Below are 20,281 nucleotides of genomic sequence, written 5' to 3'. Positions count from 1 at the left end.
GAAACGCGCCGCTTCTGGTGACACAAAAGCCATCCCTGAGTCGTCCACAACCTCGGTGTCCACGCAATCTGTTTTAAGTTCAAACTTTGCAAACAGATTCATCCCCCCTTTCACTTTCTGATGTTCGCAGAAATACTTCACCGCACCATGGTTGGTTATCAAAACCGGTGGGGTCCTAATCCCGGTCGCAAGTTCGAAGCTTGTGGGTGGCCAGTAACTTAAACTCACACGGTAACGCTCCTCATCGAGTTTAAACTCACGCAGAACATTCCCCTCAAGCTCCTTGCACCCAATCCCCTCGTAAATCTCAACCATACGACCCATCCTGTTTTTCTCGATAACAAAATCCCACGTCCCAACATCGCTACAAAACCAATCACCACTTAAAACCATGCAGGTTTCCTCCATCGTCAAAACCCTTCACCAAGGTGGCGGCGGAGAACCTCAAAACACAAGACTCTCAATCACCTTTGTGAACAAACGTAGTGCAGATGGGGCTGCTTCCGTAGAGAAAAAGACAAGATAACAATTCATTTAATACCAATCTCTAGCTCAGCTCTCCATCGCCCTCAGATCTTCCTTCATCCAACGGCTGTTGCTGGTACCTTTCCCCCATAAACCAAAATTAATAACTTCAACAAAACGCAGACCTGTACAGTCGCTTTCCAGCTGGGGAGATATAATTAAAAATAAACTGACTCAACCTTTGTCTCAGTTAAGGAAGCGAGGGGCACAATGGTCCGAACTCAGCCCAGAAACTAGACAAAGTGTCCCTCCAGCAAGTTGTGTCTAATTGTGTCAAAAAAGACAAAAAAGTGTCTCAAACCGTTATCAACTCTTAAATGAGAAGCACTTTTAAAACTGACCTTAAAAATTTATTGGCAAAGAATGTGACGTGGTGACATGGCTTCACGAGAAGCTTTTATTTAGGAAACCGCTTAGGTATCACGCAGAAAACGTTTCTCACCAAAACTGTGGATTTAATGCGTTCACACTAACTTTCCTTTAAAAAAACTTCATACCATCTATATTTTTTTCGACGAACACTTTTACGTGATAAACTTTCAGCTTCAAGTTCGATTAGTTGATTTATCAATACTCTCAATATAATCATAACATCAATTAAGATTCTTTATTTCTCTATACGTTTCTGTTAAAAATGCTAACCCATCTGATCTATCGCTATTAAGTCGACAGATCCGTAGAGACGACAAAGCGATGAAACTTTAGTACGATGCCAAGTGTTAATGAAAAAACATTCTACATACCTGCTTTCATGCATTTAGCAGAGCACTCAAGTTCTTGAGAACCGCCTCTCATTTCTGAAAGAAGACGTTAAAAATCTATTTCTAGATAAATGTGTCGTATTCGGTTTTGTTATTGCTCGATGAGGGGATCTCTGTTTTGAAGAGACCGAATCACTGTAAATCATCTCGGTTTAGTGTATTAGTCTTCTCGAGCAAGCAATATAACCATGCGAATGTCACCATCTTCGCCGCCATGAGAGCTCTGCATTAGACGACTTTAAAGATGCGAAGAAACTTTCAGGAACGTACCACCAGCAAGTCCCACAACTGGTCGCATCTGGAACAACATTTACAATTTAGTGGGTCAAATAACTTTCAATTTCTTTTATTATGCAACTATGTTTTCAAAATTTAAAGGAGCTATACTTTTTTTATTTCACATAGTTATTTTTTTGCTTATAATATGTTATTGATCCGCTTTTTTTTTCGATTTTATGTGTTAAACTTGCAAACACCATATATTAAATTTTAATATTAGTGAACTCATTATAAAAAATCTCTGGCTTCACCCCTGATGATAATCATACTTTTAGTTCTATCTAACTATCGTTTAAAGTATACATTATGTTATACATAATCATAATATATAATTTCAACATTAATATAGACTTCTTATCCCGCGCAAAGCGCGGGTTACTATCTAGTTATGGTTTACGGCCCATTATAGTAATCAAGAGACAAAGGCAGCAGTCTAAACGGCTCCGTTTAACATCGCCGTTCTGTCGTTTATTCTAGGGGTGGACACTTCGGTTATTTTATCGGTTCGATTTGGGTTCGGTTCGGTTTAGTCAATTAGTTTGGTTTGGATCGGTTTCGGTTTCGGTTTTGGTTTTGGTCCGATTTGGTTTGTGTTTCGATTTGGTTTAACCGGGTTCTCTTAGTTTAATATTTTAAGAAAAATCATGTTTTAAAACATAAACGCATGGTCATGAAATCATCATGTTGGTGACTATTGAAAAATAAACTATGCAAATTAAATCTATTATAAAACTGAAACAAAATCTTTAAAAACTATAAAAAATTCATAAGAACAATCAAGCCGAAGTTAACTAAACTAAATAGAAAATTAAAAAACCCAACGTTATTAATAAAGAATGGTGACTTTGGTATTCGGATTTTAGTATATTGTATATTGCTAGTATGTTTAATTCAAATAATAACAAAAACACATTGGTTTTTCGGTTAGATTTAACTCGGTTTGATTTAACTCGGTTTGGTTTAGATCGGTTTTGGTTTGGTTTGTTTGGGTTGGAAAAATTTTAAACCAAACTATTTACAATGGATTTTCGTTTGGGTTTAGTTTGGTTTGACTCTGTTTAGTTTGCCTTTTTGCCTACCCTAGTTTATTCATCGCCATTAAAGCACGCCGTTTATGAGAATGGTCATCGATGGTGGGAGCATCGGGACTCATTTTGTTCCCTAAACGACGTCGTTGCATGGTTAGATATAAAGACACGTGGCCACCATAACTCAAATATCCTATCTTCTCTCTCCATCTCTACTGAATTAATTCCATGAATTTGGGTATTGAAGATAAGATAATGTATGGCGCACATTTTCAGAAAATATTAATATTATTAATCGCCGTGTAGCTTTCCTTCTTCTCCTGCTTTTATTTCATACTCCCTCCGTTTTTAATAGAGAAATTATGATCAAAATATACACGAAGAATCATGTAATTAGGTAACTAGCTATAACATTTGGAAATTAGGTAAACGGTTACGTGAGACATGTAAAATGTCGATTCTCACCTGAGCGTGTGTAGATTAAGCAAGTTGAGTAGCTTGAGGTGTCAGAAAGTACATGAATTTTACGGGGCACAGTAGTGCAGGTTCGGTGTGTCTGCTTACGTCGGGCATCATGATATCTAAAAATATAGGAAGTAGCCGGCTCAACATTAATTGCGATGAGACATATAGTTTTTGCAGATTTATACATTTAATTTCGAAATCAATTTTGCACAATAAGACATTTTGCTATATATAGAAGCATCCCCGTTGAGACATATGAGGCAAGAACAATATCGGATCTATCCGGTTTGTACCAAACATCACGAAAAAGGTTTGTCTTAACTTTTCTATCTATTAGGGCTACAAAACGGGGACAAACGGTCAGTAGGACCACATTTATGAGTCGTTTTATTCTTTTATATTTATATCTAAATCTACGATTCCTTAAATTCTTTTTGAAATCGTTTATTTAGCAGGTCTAAATTCGTTTGTCGTTAATATGGTTTATTGTTTTAGGGTTCGATCGTTTACTAATTTTCTTTTTAATTTGTTCTGTAGATGAACTCTAGACAAGTTCTAAGGGTCATTCACGGGGCTTGGAATCTTCATCAAAATGGAGAGTGGAGCTTTGAAAGGAAGACAAACAATCTTGGGTTTCCAGCTATCGTGCGAACGTCAGAAAATTTTGATTCGCTTGAACGAATTGTCCGAAGCCTATACAACCTCGCAATCGAAACACCAATTTCAATGACTTATAGGCTTCCCGAGTGGATGCTTATTCCGGATGGTAATAAAACTCCTCCGATAACAATTCTTGAAACACCTGACGTTCAAGTCATGATGGTTGTGAGAGCTTGGTTTGCCGACCTCACTCTTTGCGTAACTATTGGAGCCGAAGATGTTGCACGTTATCAGTTCTTTTGCCGAGCTGACTTTAATATCGGGTCCTCTTCTTATAAATTCGGAAATGGAAACGAGGATCCGTCGTTCGAAGGTAAACCGTAGTTTCTCGATACTTTTCTTTTTTGTCTCTTTTAAGTTTCGTGTTTTTTTGTTAATAATTAGAGAGAATCTAATTTTTACATACATTGCGTTTAATTTCATCAATAATTTGGTTAAATAATGTAAATTATTTGCAATTGTTTTAGGCTTTTTAAGAGAGGCAGTGGTTGCAAGTCAAGCGGTGCTAGAGGAGTACTTTAATGACCAAGAGATGATGGTTATTCTTAGGGTTCACCTCGAAATGGAAATAGCTAAACTGGATTTGGAAAATCAAAGATGTTACGAACTTGTTCATGGCAATGAAATAATTGTCATAGAAGATACTGACTCCGACAGTGACGGAACCGAACCATTAGGATCAAACAAACTCTCTATAACTGTGTTTAACACAGGTAAGAAGCATACATTTTTATATGTCACTAATAATAATTTTAATTATGAAGTTGTTGATATAGGCGCATCGTCAAATAAGGAATCTCCTTTCTCAACAAATGGACTCATCATTTCGGACGAGAGAAATGGTTAATGCTAAATATAGTTTATTACTCCAATATATAAATATAGAAAACTACTGCAATATTTCGAATTGTTAATTTTTCATCTTCACATATTATTATAATAAATGTAACTTACATTTACTAATTACATTTACTAATTATGGTCTAAACAAATGTTTCATTGACTTTAAATCACCAGGTGTTGCATTAGACTCTGAGTACATCCCTCAACCTAACGTGTCTAACGGTAAGATATAATTAAGTTTTCTTTTGCTGGATTATCATTAATTTAGCCGGCTATAAATGATATATTTTGTATTTTCTTCTAGATTCACGGATGGAATACTATGAGGGGATTCCCATCCAATTTACGGTGGATGAAGATTTGGTTATTGTCCAGCCAAGTTCCCCTGTAATCGATGATGGCATTAGTTTTTGGGAAGGAGTTATTGCATCCTAAAATGACAATCATGTAAAGGACGAATAACATTTCGACTAGATGGACCTCGATATTCCCATGTCTCAAAATATTTCACAGCTCCAACAAAATGGCACCACTAACGTTGATGATGCTAACTCTTCGACTGACTCGACTCCTGATCTTGATGAAGTAAACAATGTCGTTCTTAGTTGGGAAAATGTTTCAGAAAATCTTTCGAACACCCAACCAATGTATGATAATCCCGTTGTCTCGGAAGGTACGTATTATTGTTATATGTATTTATTCTAAAATTAAATAATATTTCCTTGTATTCATAAAACCTGTTTTATGATATAGGTGTTCTTGATGATACTCTTGTGATCTACAATGCCGAAAATATGCTTCAGAACTCCGCAAGTGTCGAACTTATTCCCGCATCTAATAATTCGCCTACCATCTCAGCAACTGTGGGGCTTATTCCTAATCCGGCTAATGCAGATGATAATCTGGTGATCAACCTTGATGATTCTTCCTCAGAGGACTCCATGGACAGTGGTGTGTTCTAGGTCACTTTTTACTATGTTTTAAGTTTTATTATGATTTCGGGGAATGAAGTGTTGTTTTGGCTAAGTTTATTGTGTGTCGGGGATCGTTGTTTTTTTTGGTTTGTAAAAGGGATATTGGTTTTAATATGTGGTAATGAGTAAACGTCAACTGATATGTTTAATACTTTTTGTTAATGTTTAATATCAACGGATATGTTTAATCTAATCTTCAATGTAAAATATATTAGTTTATATTATGAGCTTTTGCAATATTAATTCCCTAATATCTGAACGTGCTAATTAATGTAGGAGTTACAACAAACCAACACACCGAACTCTATGTTGGAATGGTATTTACAAACCGGGATGAATTTAAATTGCATATGGCCTTATATGCAATTAGAAAGAAGTTCCGGTTTCATAACATCAGGTCAGCACCAAATGGAATGGTTTTAAGGTGTTTTAGCTCCAACTGTCAGTGGAGGGTATATGCACAAAGTTAAAAGACTCAGACGTCTACAAGATAAGAAAACTCGATCCCATACACACTTTCTCCGTCGACGATAGATCCGGTTATCAGTCTCAAGTTACACATCATGTTGTTGGAGAGATGATGAAAGCTCGTTTCAATGGTAGTGGCGGTGGTCCAAAGCCTGGAAAGCCTGGATAGATACGTCAAGTCATGCAAAGAGACCACGATGTCCGTATATCCTACTGGAAGGCTTGGCGCTCAAGGGAAATTGCTTTGGAATATACCAAAGGAAACTCACGAGACTCTTACAATCTACTTCCTGATTACCTCCGTAAACTAGTAGAAGCAAACCCTGGAACCCTAGCCGAGATTGAAACTTAATACAACGAGAACATAGGAAACAGGTTTAAATACATGTTTCTAGCTATGGGTGCCTCTATTATGGGATTTGAGTACATGAGAAAAGTTGTAGTTGTCGATGGAACCCATTTGAGAGTAAAATATGCAGGGTGTCTTCTAACTGCTTCTGCCCAAAACGGCAGTTATCAAGTGTTTCCACTAGCCATTGCTATCGTCGACGGAGAAAATGATAACTCGTGGGAGTGGTTCTTCAAAAAGCTACAAGCATTCGTTCCAAATACAAACAATATCGTGTTTGTATCTGATAGACATTTATCCATCTATTACGGTTTGGCCAAGGTAACTAATGGCTTTGTAGTATTACATAATTGATTTTATATCCGGAAATCATATTTGTGAAGGATACTATCGTTATATCCGGAAATCTAAAGTCTATCCGGATAATGTATTAGGTTTATCCAGAAGCTAAACACTGTGCATGCATCCTTCATTTAAAGAGAAATATCAGGACTTATTACAGAGATAAGAATCTAGGATTCTTGGTTGCAAAGGCTGGAAGGGCATATAGGTTGGCTGACTTCTACAAGGTTTTCAGTGAGATAAAAAATGTCAATGCCTCTTGTGCAGATTATCTAATCGGAATAGGGTTTGAGCATTGGGCACGTTCCCATTTCTCCGGACGTCGTTACAATATTACGACGAGTAACGTTGCGGAATCGTGGAATGCAGTGCTTCGTGAGGCCAGAGAATACCCTATATTGGCCCTTGTAGAATTTATTAGGGCAAAGCTGATGTCTTGGTTTTCTACTAGGGGCTCAACAATCTCAGCAAGTTTAGACAATTTCACACCGAAAGTAGTGGAAATTCTCGCTATTAATTTCGAGTCTTCGGCAGGTTTTGAAGTGAAGAAAATAAAATTCTTGGAGTATGAAGTACGGAACAAGGAAGGGTGTTCTTTCCATGTCGACATTTCCAAACGATTTTGCAGTTGTTTTGAGTTTCAACTCCTCGAAATTCCTTGTCAACATGCAATAGCAGCGGCCATCGTAGCCAAGGTAAAAGTCGATTCATTGGTAGCTGAAGAGTACACTAAGAATGCAATGGTTGTTGCCTACACGGGTAGTGTCGCTCAAGTGATTGATACCGATAATATCATTGAACTCACTGCTCAATTGTCCGAGTTAGATATGCTTCCTCCGTCTAGCAGGCGTCCCCCTGGCCATCCACCCAAGAAATGTTTTATATCTCGTGGCGAAGTTCGTGTAAGTACTTTAAATAGTTTATAATGTCTAATATTATGGTTAATATGTTTTTCATTGAATTAATTATTTATTTTGTATTGTTCAATAGATGAAGACACCAAGAAGACGTATTGTATGTAGTCGTTGCAAAGGTTGTGGTCACAATCGTGCGACATACAAAACCCCTATCAGTTAAGATGTCTTTCTAATGAGAAAGAGATATTCCTGGTGATGGAGATGTACGGAAAGAGGAAGAATAGAGGAAGAATAATTTTTTTTTTTTGTGGCAACTGTATTTATTCAAACATGTTGATAATTTCTTTAAAATCATTTTAAATTGAAGGAATAAAATATTGAAATTGAGTTTGCTTGCTAGATAATAAATTATATACTGTGTAATCATATACACATTTACTTTTCTCAACTCCAGACGTTTAATGATGGTTGTCATGAATGCTGGAAGATTTGGAATCACTCAGCTACCACCACAACTCCTCCAAGGACGTGTTGAACGTGGAACCAGAAAAATCAAAATGCTCACGGGTCAATTTACAATAGCCTAATACGGTTGAAAATGCTGAGAAAATCATCGGATGGGATTTACGCTGAAAACTGAGCTTACCATGAGACAGCCACTTTGTCTTCTAGGGGACTAAAAGGTTACATCAGGCCAATGCACATACCATTTTCCTAGTACATATATTAATACTCGGTATGTCGCATCCTCTTTTGGTATTTTTGTACTGGGAAATGACAAGATGTTGTTAACAGCTAGTATAATCCTTGGGATAAGATCATTCCTGTATGGCCATGTATAGTAGAGACCGGACATGTTTGGTGTCATCTAAGCTTGCATTTTTGCGTTCTTAAGGAAGGAGACTTGGAGTCGGTGACTTGTAGAGTTTTATGGTCGCATTTAAATGGGACTGACTTGATGGGATCTACAGAAGTACTGTAAGTTAGTGGTTGCTTTATACTCAAGTAACTAATTTGTAGGAGAGGTTTGTGTAGTGTGAATTAATGTAGAAAGTGGTAATAGTCCCACTGGTGTTTATGGGGGTAGCAACCAATGAGGACGTTCATGGGGGGAGGGACAGAGAGGGACAAGTAGTGGCCCACAGAATGTTTCCTACCCAATCATCAAAGAATGTGACCCACTAACCTCCTTGTCTCCTCCTTGTCTTTAACGAGCAAACCTTCTCTTCCGTATTGAAACTTGAATTGTTGGTAAATTTGTTTCACTTATCATAGACACTTGTTTTGCGCGAGTCGGTGTCCTGCATCATTATGCGTCCTCTGGTCACTAGGCACTAGCAAAGATCTGTCCATCGTATTGTCACTCAACAAGATCTGAACTGTTTTGAGAAACGAAACATAATCAAGAGATCATCGTTTGAGATAGAATCATATATCTAATTTTCTTTTAAAAGATTCACATAAGCAAGAGGTCATCGTTTGAGATAGAACCATATATTTCATTATTAAAAGATTCACATTTATTTTGGTGAATGAGCTATAATTGGTGCAAGTCAGCAATATTTGGTGATACTTTTCATTTTATATAGTTTCTTATATGATGATGCATTAGCATGGGAGGTGGGGTTAATAGAGACAATAATCATGATGATAAGACAATTGCTCATGTTTATGTTGAACACTAAAAGACCAAAAGCCTTCCACACATAACTGTGCAGGCTTTTTAATCCTTGTTTAGTTCATAATAGTGAGAAACAGTGATCCCTTATTTCTGTTCTGTTGACTGAATGTTACTGATGATTATCTTTTGTGTGCGAATTGAAACTGAAACCTTACGAGTACCAACACGTAAAAATGAAAGACTAGATAGAATGGGTTTGGTTGACGAAAAGAAAAAGATAGAATGGGTTTGGATCCAAAGAGTAGAAGAAAAGGATTATGAGAAATGAAATTTTGACTTTAGAAGATAGTGATGTCGGAAGATAAATCTATATACGTTTTCTTTTAACTAATAAATCATTTTTTTTAATTTATATTTATATACTAGTGGTGTGTTCGCGTTATGCGCGGAGCGATTATCTTTTGGTATAATTTGTATTAGTTGATGTAGCCATATTTTGAGCTATAGAATGTTGTATAAAAGTGTTAGTTGTCGTTGTTTTTTTTTATGAGAAATCAACGGTGAGAAAGAAAAATATATATTAATGAGGACAAATCATTTATAATTATTTTTTAAATTAAAATCAAAGTAGAGAATATGACATAAATGATATTAGAATTAGTACACAATAAACCCTTTTTAATTTTTTTAATTAAGCTAGCATCATAGATTACTTTCTCTATATACCGGACAACTTTTTTTGTACGAAGCCATTGATCAATGAAAGCAAAATGGAAATTATGGCCAAAAGTAAGAGAGCAAAGATTGTTTCCATCCTTGTAATTTCGGAAGCATACAACGCATATATCATTTTCCTCTTCCGTAGTTGGAGGCCTATTACTACCCTCTAGATCGGTGATGATCAGATCAACGTCTAGTCTTGATGTTGCGTTTTGGTTATAGTTTTTGATAATTAGAGTAACTTGAAGATCATTAGCTAAGATATTTATGTCGTCTCTTACTCCATTCATCACGTATTAAATAGTTTCTTCAATGAGGAATGTTGAGTCGAGGTAATGAATGTCATGATATGTTAACATGTATTCCGTACTCTCAGTTATTAAATCATTTAAATTACCTTGGTTGTCAATGATAGATAGTAGCTGAAAATCAATGATGGATTTTTGTGTGTTGGATCTGTGGATGTAGTAGTGTTTGCTTTGAGTTTTCACATGAACAACTTGTTTGATGTGACAGCCGATGAGTTATAAGTGGTTGGTTACTCATTCTTGGAGTATCTGTGGGAGCATAAGGTATTGTAGAAATGTATTATCTATGGTGAGGTTATAAAGATGAATTTATTGTCTTCTTCTAACTTTGGTTTTAAAGATCATTTATTCATGGGTGTTAAATTTTTTGGAGTTATTTGTTTGTATTGAATTGACTTTTTTTTAACGTTTTACAGTTTCTTTTTTATCAAGACTATGTATTATTTTCATATTGTGTTTATTTTGAAGAGACTTTCATAGTATTAGTTGTTATGTAGCGTTCGACTTTAGTAATAATATAACTTTAATTCTAAATTGTTAAGCAGTATATGGTTTAGCTAACCCAAGACACTTGTGCTCTCTATTGTAAAGTTTGTATAGGGAGAGTTGTTTTATACTAATTGAGTCATAGCTAAGCTTTGCATGAATTTTATAGGGAGAGTTGTTTTATATTTGTTTTGTTTTTGCAGGGGATGGGTGATAGATATATACACCGTTTTGTCATTTTTTGAGTTGCGTTATCGGTAAATATGAGATTTTTTTTTCATGGGACTGCAAAAAAGATTAAAGGAAATTGTTTGAATGTAATTTAGAAGGTATTTTGGGAGGTTAACTTGTGTTTTGGTACTATTCAATACACGATTATGAATATATTTTATTTTATTGGTGCTTTTATATCTGTGATATGTACTTTTTCATATATGTTTTGCTAATTATTCAAGACAGTTAAAACAACATGGATTTCTTTGGGCAAATTAAAATTGCTTTTTTGGGGTTTTTTTCATTTATTCTTTAAAATCAAAATACAGAAAGCTTAGAGTCTAAACTCTTTGAAGCAGAGAAATAGATAAACTGATCGAACTGATCTCTTTTCCAAAAGGAGATAATAACCCACTTATTAACTTAGATCTCAACGGTGCAGAACTTCATCACTCCAAAACACTTATTTATAGATCGACCTTGGATCTGTAACAAACGCCGCTCGTTAATGAGAATAAATGAGACGGAATGGGAAGAGAGGTGGAGTGAAGCTTAATGATTGAATTAAAGCTTGATTTAAAAAAAAAATGGATGACGTTACAGGAATGCGCGATTGGGGACGATGAAAGGCGATGGCTTTCAGATGAAGACGACAAAGCTAACCTTAAAAAAACTGGGCCGCTCAATAAATAAACAGAAATCCCAAGAAAGCCCAAAAAGAAAAGAAGGAGAAAACCCGCGTGTTCGAAGCAAAAGAGTAAAGAAGAAGCTGTCTCTGCTCGAAACGTGGCGCGATATGGAGACAGGAGAGGTGATGTGGCAACATGTGGAGCCTTTCTCTTCTACTTTATTAGTATAGATTTATCCGACCCGCGAAAACGGGCAAATCAGATCTGGTTACAAACCCGCTTTGAACAAAATATCCAAATTCAAACTATTACAAACTAGTTTCGCCCGTCCACTAAACCCTGCACATTCCCCTAGCTCGTTTTTCGAAATCCTTCGGAAACCGGTTGATGTTCTCACCATTGATGATGAATCACAAAAAGGTGAGGTTCTCCTTGTTGGCTCGGATCTCGGGAATTCATATGTCGTCTCCGGAGTAGTTAGCTCCCACTGAACTCCACGAAGCTTATAACCATCACTGTCATGAAGCGCAAGACGAGCAATAGAAGGGAGATCCAAATACTTACCACGAGACCTTGCAAAGCCACCAAAGCCGGGTTTGTAGTTAACGCCACACAGCGCTTGAAACGCCACTCTAAACGAGCAAGCACTCGCTAATGCCGCCACCGAACCACTAAGCTTAAAACAACGGGCTGATAAGGAAGAAACACCAAACCGCAATCTTCATAACCTGCAAAGAAGAAAAGACCCGTCTGCGAGGAGTCCAAGGGACCTCGAACGACCACGCACTGGGATGACGAAACTTAAGATGGCTACCCCAACACCTGCAAGACCCAGCTGACCCAACCAGAATCGAACCAGCGAAACCAATCTCCGGTACAGGTTCTCTGTACCGGTCTTCTCTGCGCTTCAAGAAACCCGCGATGGGGACGAAGGAAAAGAAGAAGCAGGCCTGAAACAAACTTCAACCGCAAGGTCAAAGCAAATCACGATAGATGAAATGGGGATGGTTGAGCAAGGGAAGAGAAGCCACAAGAATGAGGGGAGCACAGCCATAGACGACAGACTCCGGACTACAAACCGCAGCTACACGCGCCAAACCACAGACGTGAAGCCACCACACCTCTATGCACGCGCCGGCGACGATTACCACCACCTTCCCTGAGAAAGAAGGAATCACTCTGGCCAATCGGCAAGACCACAAGCCGAAATGAGAGAGAAGCTCTGTCCTCTCCACAACGAAGAACTCTCTTCTAAACAACAAACACTACGACCACGGGGAGAGAGTCCACCACACCACCACACGCTTCCAAACCGAAGGCATCGACGGGATCTGCAAAGTAAAATTGAGAACCGCCATAGCCAAACCCTAAACGCCGACTTCGCTTGACCCCTACCCTCACAGCCTCACAGGAGCTCCAGATCGAAGCTTACCAACCACGTATCTAACCTCCCCGGAGCAGATTAGAGACCCCGCGGTGGAGCTGCGTCCAGAACGCCACACATCTCGACGGGTCGGCGAAAAGGGACACAAACGGAGCAAAATAAAGAGAGGAAAGGGAGAGGAAAAAAGCCTCCGGCGACCACGCGCCCCGCTGACAGCCGCCGGACAGCCGCCGGAACAGAACGGAGAAGATGAAGTAGAGAAAGGTTAGAGGTTTTTGATTTTAGAGAGAGCACTTTTCAACTCTTGTTTAACTAAAGATAAATCTTTATACGTTACAAGACGAATTATTTGCTCATCGGAAGCAAGAAAAGCTGTTTGTACAAATTGGGGATCCGCTTTTCATTATATGCACCTTCCACGACAGTAATAATATGAAGTTTTAAAATCCACACAAATTCATACTACTTTCGACACCTAAATCTCGAAAGAGAGTGTGATTAGCGGTCACTTTTATCGAAAAATAAATAAAAATGTTTTGTGGTCACTTATGTCGATATTGAAAAAAGTCTGAAATAAAAATCATGATAAAAAGATCGTATCTTCATGTGTTGTGCGAGCTAAAAGGGCATATATTATATTCATGGTGTTTCTCAGAGAAAAATATGATTAGTTTTTCAATTATTATTATTTTTACAAACCTACTAAAATTTACCTTTGTAGTATGGAAATGAATAAGCAAAATACTATATAATTGTCATAGTCACGCAATCTGGATATATTAATATAATCATGGACGTACAACCAAATAATTAAGCAGTTAGTTCAAGAAATTAGTGTGGTTGAATAATTAAAATCGGTGGCTTATTATGCAGAAGACATATATATGACGCATGCAAGTACCTAGAATGCATGAGTAGACCGGTCCAGTATGTTATCGTATATTCCATTTTAGTTATCTAATAACTAGTGCGCACATAAAAAAAAAGTGCACAAAAAAAGTTATCTAATAACTAAATTGATTTACAGTTTTACACATGTAGTTGTAACTATTAGATTCAACAAACTTAACATACATAATATATATATATTCACATCATTATAAAATACATGATTTACATACATATACACATAAATTTATCATATTTGTTGTAATTCATTACAAAATTATAATTTTTATTTAAATATAGTAAAATGTGCACATAGATCAAATTTATTATTTTGTCAAACAAAAATTATAGTAAAATGCATGTGAACTGTTGAAAAAGCATACATGCAAAAATGGTGTTTCTACTAGCTAGTTAGTCTAAATCGTTTTTGATAAACTAACAAATGGTTAAAGACTTTTAAGAAATACTTTCAGATTGTTTAGTGAAACGTTACATGTATCATGGTTAGCCGGTGGACATTGACCTATAGTTACATAAACACGTACTCCCTCGTTCCCAAAATTAAGATGTTTTAGATTTTTTATTTGTTCCACAAAGATAGATTTTCTATATGTTTAATGTATTTTTTTTATACTTTTAAAAAACATTAGATGAAAATATTTGAATTGATTAAATTTTATTGGCGAAAAATTATTGGAAAATGTATAATAAAGTAAAAGAAAAATTAAATTATAAACATTTATTGAATTCTTAATAAACGTGAACACTTTAGAAAATCTTACTTTCGGGAAGAGAGAGAGAAGAAGGACTATTATTGAATCTTGAAACATCTTAGAGCAACATTATCGCCGTATGATAGGCCCGTCCCTTGGCATTATTGTGTCGAAAAATAAATGAAAATTCAGTTAAAACATTGCAAACGGGCCTTAACTAAGGGACATCCGGCTTCGTCCTTAAGTCAACGTGGCGGAAGATGATTGGGAGATGATATCGAAGTCGCGAAACTCGTATTGCGATCGGCTCTGCTCTCTTTCATTTCGTCCGAAACCCTAGCTTGAGACGGCGAGAGGATTCATCCCCTATACGAAATCGAAAGTTCACTCCACATCAAAATCCCCCAAATCAAAACTCACTCCACATCGAAATCGAAAGCCACATCTCCAATTCACCAAACCGAAAGCCAAACCTCACTCCACCTCGAAATCCCGTAAATCGAAAGCTCTCGAATTCCCCAAACCGAAAGCCAAAGCTCAGTCCACTTCGAAATCCCGCAAATTGAAAGCTCAGTCCACATCGAAATCGAAAGCCAAATCGCGATTTCCCCAAATCGAAAGCCAAAGGTCATCCCACTTCCATCGGTACGCTTGAGTTCCGGTCCAATTCGCTTGAGTTCCGGCCCGTCGCAGCTTGTCCAGCTATTCCAATCTTAGCAAGGTATGTGTTCCTACTCCCTTTTGAGATCGTATGGTTGTTACGTCTTGATCGTTTTTTAAAAAAAAACTGATCGTATGGTTGTTTGGGCTGTCTGAAAATTGTAAATTAGTGTGAAAAATGTGAAATTTTTTGTTATGGAGTGTAGATTGTATGGTTGTCTAGTCTGTATCGTTAGTGAAAATTAGTGATTTATAGTTTGTTAAATGTGAAAAAATTTTGTTTCGTCTGTGTGAAAATTGATGATTTCTGTGATGCATTGTTATGTTTGGTTAGGTTGTGTAGATTGTATGGTTGTGTAGATTGTATGGTTGTTTCCTCTGTCTCGATTGCTAAATTTGTGTAAGTTAGTGTAGATTATTGTGACATTGTTAGAGATAACTGTTTACATTGTTTGAGATAACTGTTGAACTTATCAACTAGAACAACCATTTCCTCCAAAGTACAAAAGTTGGTAGTGTTAGCTGTATATTAAAGGCATGGTTACTTGTGAGTTCCATTTCACTGATGTGGTTACGGCTTAGTTAGATATGTTTTATAGGAGTGTAGTTAGTTTGAAACGAAAACCCCTTTTAATTTAATGAACCTGTTAGGATAGTTGATAGCTTTATAGTTGTGTGGTGTGTAATAACTAATGATTAGACCTTTGTAGTTTATGGTTAGTCACTATGTGGGTTACTTATTACACTACACTTGCTCCTATTAAACCCCATCCTTCCTTCCTTCTATTATATAATCTACTTCAGCTGCTTTCTCTCTTCTATAATCATTCCGCTTTCTCCTCTTCAATCCCTTCTCTGTTCTTTTTCGCATGGATTCAAGGAATCTTCCTACTCAGTCATCTAGTTATGTAGGACTTCTTAACAGTCAACAAGGAAATGTTCTCCATGAAAACTTTCCTTATGAAAGTTATCATTCTAGTGTTCACTTTCCTCCTTTCAGTTCACAACAATCTGAAGTTCCACCTCTATCTGAAGACACACCAGTTGACCGCAAGGAGAGAAGAAAATGGAGCCCAGCTGATGACGAGGTTCTAATCAGTGCGTGGCTAAACACTTCAAAGGATGCTGTTGTTGGGAATGAACAAAACAAAGGGACCTTCTGGAAGCGAGTTGGAGAATATTATGCAGCAAGTCCTCATGGTAGAGAGGATGGTGAAAAGAGAGAGCATCTTCATTGTAAGCAGAGGTGGCACAAAATCAATGATCTGACTAACAAGTTCTGTGGCGCATTTGCGGCAGCAGAGCGACAAATTAGCAGTGGTCAGAATGACACTGACGTTCTCAAGATGGCTCATGACATCTTCTACTCTGATCACAACATCAAGTTTAACCTTGAGCATGTGTGGTGTGTGTTGAGGTTTGAACAGAAATGGCTTAGCCTTAACACTCCTAAAGCCAGTGGCTGTTCAAAGAGGAAAAATGGTGAGACAGGTCCCAAACTTCAAGCACCAATGTTAGTGATCATGAGATCTGGCCTGAAGGTGTCAAGGCTGCTAAATCTAAAAGGAATACTGCTAAAGAGAAGTCTCTTGCTGAGTATACGAGTATATGGGAAATGAAGAAGGAGGATTTGGCGATGAAGGAGAGACTGTCAAAGCTCGCCATACTAGACACTCTCCTAGCCAAGAAAGAACCACTAAGTGAGGCTGAAGAAGTTGTCAAGAATAAGCTCCTAGCCCGGTATTTCTGAAAATTATAGTCTAACTATCTATCAGCTTAGTCATAACTATGTTTTTGAATTTCTGTGTTAAGTACTGTTAAGTATTTATGTTTTTAAATTGCTGTGTGATGATGAATTTAGTTCATGTTTGCTTAAATGGCTATCTTAAAAAATGAATCACTTTAAATGTTGCTATCTTGTTTATGTGCTTCTCACTGCTATAAGGTTGCTCTATGTCCATTCACAATATCTCACTAATAATTAATTTGTTAATTTTTTCAGGTTAAGTTAAAGATGGGACATGACTATAGCTATAGCCAGCCTTCGGAGTCAGAGGATTATGGTGGGAACTCAGTCGACAGTGGCTACAGCGAAACGGAAGATCTTGTTCGCCGGGACCAAGCTGAGATAAGCTACAATGCTCGTGCGCGCGTTCAGTACCCTCCGCAAGGGGTGGGCACTTCGGTTTGAAAGTTAGGGAGAAGTCAAGGTTTAGCAATGGCTTTGAATACTTTGTTGGTGTAATGGTTATCGTATTAGTTTTAATAGGTGTGGTGCTCATGTTTAAATGAAGCTTTTGTAGTGTTATGCGTAATGAAGATGCTCTTCTGTTATGTGTAATGGTTTAATGCACTCTTTGTAGCGATGGAGGCTGTTGTAATGTATCAGACTTGTAATGGTTTAATGCACTCTTTGTATTGTCTCTGTTGTGGTATGTGTACTGAACAAAAGTATTTTACGTGTATTGGACTTGTATTGACTTGTATTGTATCGGATCTTGTGTATCAAAAGTATTTTATGTGTACCATTACAACATTTGTGTAGCAAAAGATGAACTTAACGTGTATTGCTATGTGTAATACAACACACATTTCTGCTCGTGATCCACTAAACGCTAGACGAGGCCACTGTGTGCTCGTGATCCAGTTAGAGGCACGCGATGGCAATGTTCATTCACAAGATGTAATCAAAAGTCACATGGTTTGTTAGTTTCTTCCCAATAGTCACAATCAGTACTCAAGAGCAACTATAGTATCACGGGAGTTTAACAATAGATGCACTTCTTTTACCATATAAGTATGAGACATCTACTCCCATTAAAAATATGCAACTCATCTCTCTTCTCCTCACTTTCAATACATCTTTCCTCTTTTTAAAATTTTTAATGGCATTTTCTTCCCATTACCATTACCACAAAGATGATGATGATGAATTTGATTCCATATTTGATGATTTATTAGAAAACCCTGATTTTATTCCAGAACCAAAAGAGCGAAAAAACGTATTTTTATCGAGAGAAACCGGGAAGAAGGCCACAACAAGCTCTGAAATGATTATTTTAGCGAAACTCCAACATACGCGCACAATTTATTCTGGCGACGGTTTCGAATGAACAAGCCATTGTTCTTGAGTATTGTGCATCGTCTCTCTACAGAAGTAGAGTATTTTCAACCAACAGAAGACGCACTCGGACGGTCGAGTCTATCTCCGCTCCAGAAATGTACCGCAGCAATTCGTCAATTGGCGTATGGTGGTGGAGCTGATACAGTTGACGAATATGTACGACTTGATGAAACAACAGCTCGAAAATGTTTGCACCATTTTACCGCCGGAATAATCCACTTGTTTGGCGATCAATACCTCAGACGTCCTACACCGGAGGATCTTGAAAGACTACTCCATGTTGGTGAACAACGTGGATTTCCCGGGATGGTTGGAAGCATCGACTGTATGCATTGGGAGTGGAAGAATTACCCCACCGCTTGGAAAGGAATGTATTCACGGGGAACCGGAAAACCAACAATTGTGTTGGAGGCGGTTGCTTCATATGACCTCTGGATATGGCACGCATTTTTTGGAGCTCCAGGTACTATGAACGATCTTAATATTCTTGATCGATCACCTGTTTTTGATGAAACTATTAACGGGATAGCTCCACAAGTAAACTTCTATGTCAACGGAAGGGAGTAAAATTTGGCTTACTATCTCACAGATGGTATTTATCCAAAATGGGCGACTTTTATTCAATCTATCCGACTACCACAGGGTGCGAAAAATTCTTTATTTGCTAAAACCCAAGAAGCCGTGAGAAAAGATGTTGAGCGTGCCTTTGGGTCCTGCAAGCTAGGTTCGCCGTTGTTAGAAATCCATCTAATTTATGGGATAAAAGCAAGATAGCAAATATTACGAGAGCATGTCTCATTCTCCATAATATGATTGTCGAAGATGAACGAGATTTACACACTCAATATAGCGTTTTAGAATTTCAACAAGTAGAAGATGAGGATCTTACATTTACCGTTAAAAAGATTACAAAACACAGCAACACAATTGGTCGTCGCAAAGAAGTTCGTGATCCACAAATCCATCAACAATTAAAAGAAGATTTGATTGAAAATATATGGGATAAATTTGGACATCTTCCGAACAACATATAATGTTTAAGTTTCTATGAATTCAATAAAATGTTTGTTTGCTTTTATTTATGATGTTTGTAAATTTTTTTTCTTGTTTTTTTTCTACTTTGTAATTTTCTAATGTTTTCAATTTAAATGTTATATGTTTTATTTTAAACTTGTCTTTTATTTGTCATTAATTAATAAAATAAATATTTAATTTACTAAGAGACATTAAAAAGTCCTACCAATAATCTACATTTTTGGGTTTGTCCTTTACATTTGTCTCTTAACATAAAAACTAGATTTGGATTCGCACAACCGTGCGGGTATTAATTTTCATTTTTATATATATTTTACATAATTAGAATATATTTTTTAAGTTACTTATATATTTAAATATTTAAATATAATTATTTTAAATATAACAATTTGATAGTTTTTATGCTGTAAGTTAATTGATTATTTCAAATCATCACATATATTTGGTATTTTATTATTATATATATTTTAAAATTATTTTTTATTCAATTATTATGATCCTGATCCGTAATTCAAAGCGCTAGATTTCCTTTATCAATATTTTTTATGTTTATTCATTTAAGATAATAACTATATATATATATATAAATTTAAGATAAGTTAATTTTATACATGAATTATCTAATTTACTAATGTTCACCCATTCTACCAACATATTATATTTCTAGCATAATTTTTTAATGTTTGTGAAAATAAAATATATTAATTTATCCGTTTAAAATAATTTTATCATATTTAGTTAAATACAATGTTTTATGTTAAAATGATAGATATAACTATAAAATAGTAAAATTTGATATAATTTTTTTCATTTAATAAAAGATAACAGAGTATATATATATTAATGTATAATAACATTAATTTCATTACTAATTACAAAATTAGTGAAAATATTTATATACAATTTTTGATAATTAAGATATTGTTATAATTTTTTTCAACACATTTGT

At 36.4% G+C, this 20,281-nt stretch overlaps 2 protein-coding genes across 2 annotated transcripts; both read left to right on the top strand.

Moving 5' to 3' along the window:
• Positions 1 to 6,400: 6,400 nt before the first annotated feature.
• Positions 6,401 to 7,771, top strand: LOC106314543. Its single transcript, XM_013752402.1, has 3 exons — positions 6,401 to 6,673; positions 6,787 to 7,596; positions 7,685 to 7,771. Exons 1-3 carry the CDS (start codon positions 6,401 to 6,403, stop codon positions 7,769 to 7,771), a joined length of 1,170 nt encoding a protein of 389 aa, XP_013607856.1.
• An 8,271-nt stretch (positions 7,772 to 16,042) lies between these two features.
• Positions 16,043 to 17,364, top strand: LOC106314542 (glutathione S-transferase T3-like). Its single transcript, XM_013752401.1, has 4 exons — positions 16,043 to 16,664; positions 16,715 to 16,913; positions 16,986 to 16,989; positions 17,176 to 17,364. Exons 1-4 carry the CDS (start codon positions 16,043 to 16,045, stop codon positions 17,362 to 17,364), a joined length of 1,014 nt encoding a protein of 337 aa, XP_013607855.1.
• Positions 17,365 to 20,281: the final 2,917 nt, after the last annotated feature.

The sequence above is a fragment of the Brassica oleracea genome, chromosome C9 (genome assembly GCF_000695525.1).
Source record: "Brassica oleracea var. oleracea cultivar TO1000 chromosome C9, BOL, whole genome shotgun sequence".
NCBI lineage: Eukaryota > Viridiplantae > Streptophyta > Magnoliopsida > Brassicales > Brassicaceae > Brassica > Brassica oleracea.
Note: the sequence above shows the minus strand (reverse complement) of the source record. Positions and strands in the feature narration are given on the sequence as shown.

What these genes read in the sequence shown, in the direction of transcription:
- LOC106314543 (XM_013752402.1), top strand. Translation starts at nt 6,401, where the DNA reads ATGGGTGCCTCTATTATGGGATTTGAGTACATGAGAAAAGTTGTAGTT. An exon ending in TCTATTACGGTTTGGCCAAG is followed by an intron (nt 6,674 to 6,786) that starts GTAACTAATGGC and finishes ATAATGTATTAG; the next exon opens with GTTTATCCAGAAGCTAAACA. An exon ending in TATCTCGTGGCGAAGTTCGT is followed by an intron (nt 7,597 to 7,684) that starts GTAAGTACTTTA and finishes ATTGTTCAATAG; the next exon opens with ATGAAGACACCAAGAAGACG.
- LOC106314542 (XM_013752401.1), top strand. Translation starts at nt 16,043, where the DNA reads ATGGATTCAAGGAATCTTCCTACTCAGTCATCTAGTTATGTAGGACTT. An exon ending in GAGGAAAAATGGTGAGACAG is followed by an intron (nt 16,665 to 16,714) that starts GTCCCAAACTTC and finishes TCTGGCCTGAAG; the next exon opens with GTGTCAAGGCTGCTAAATCT.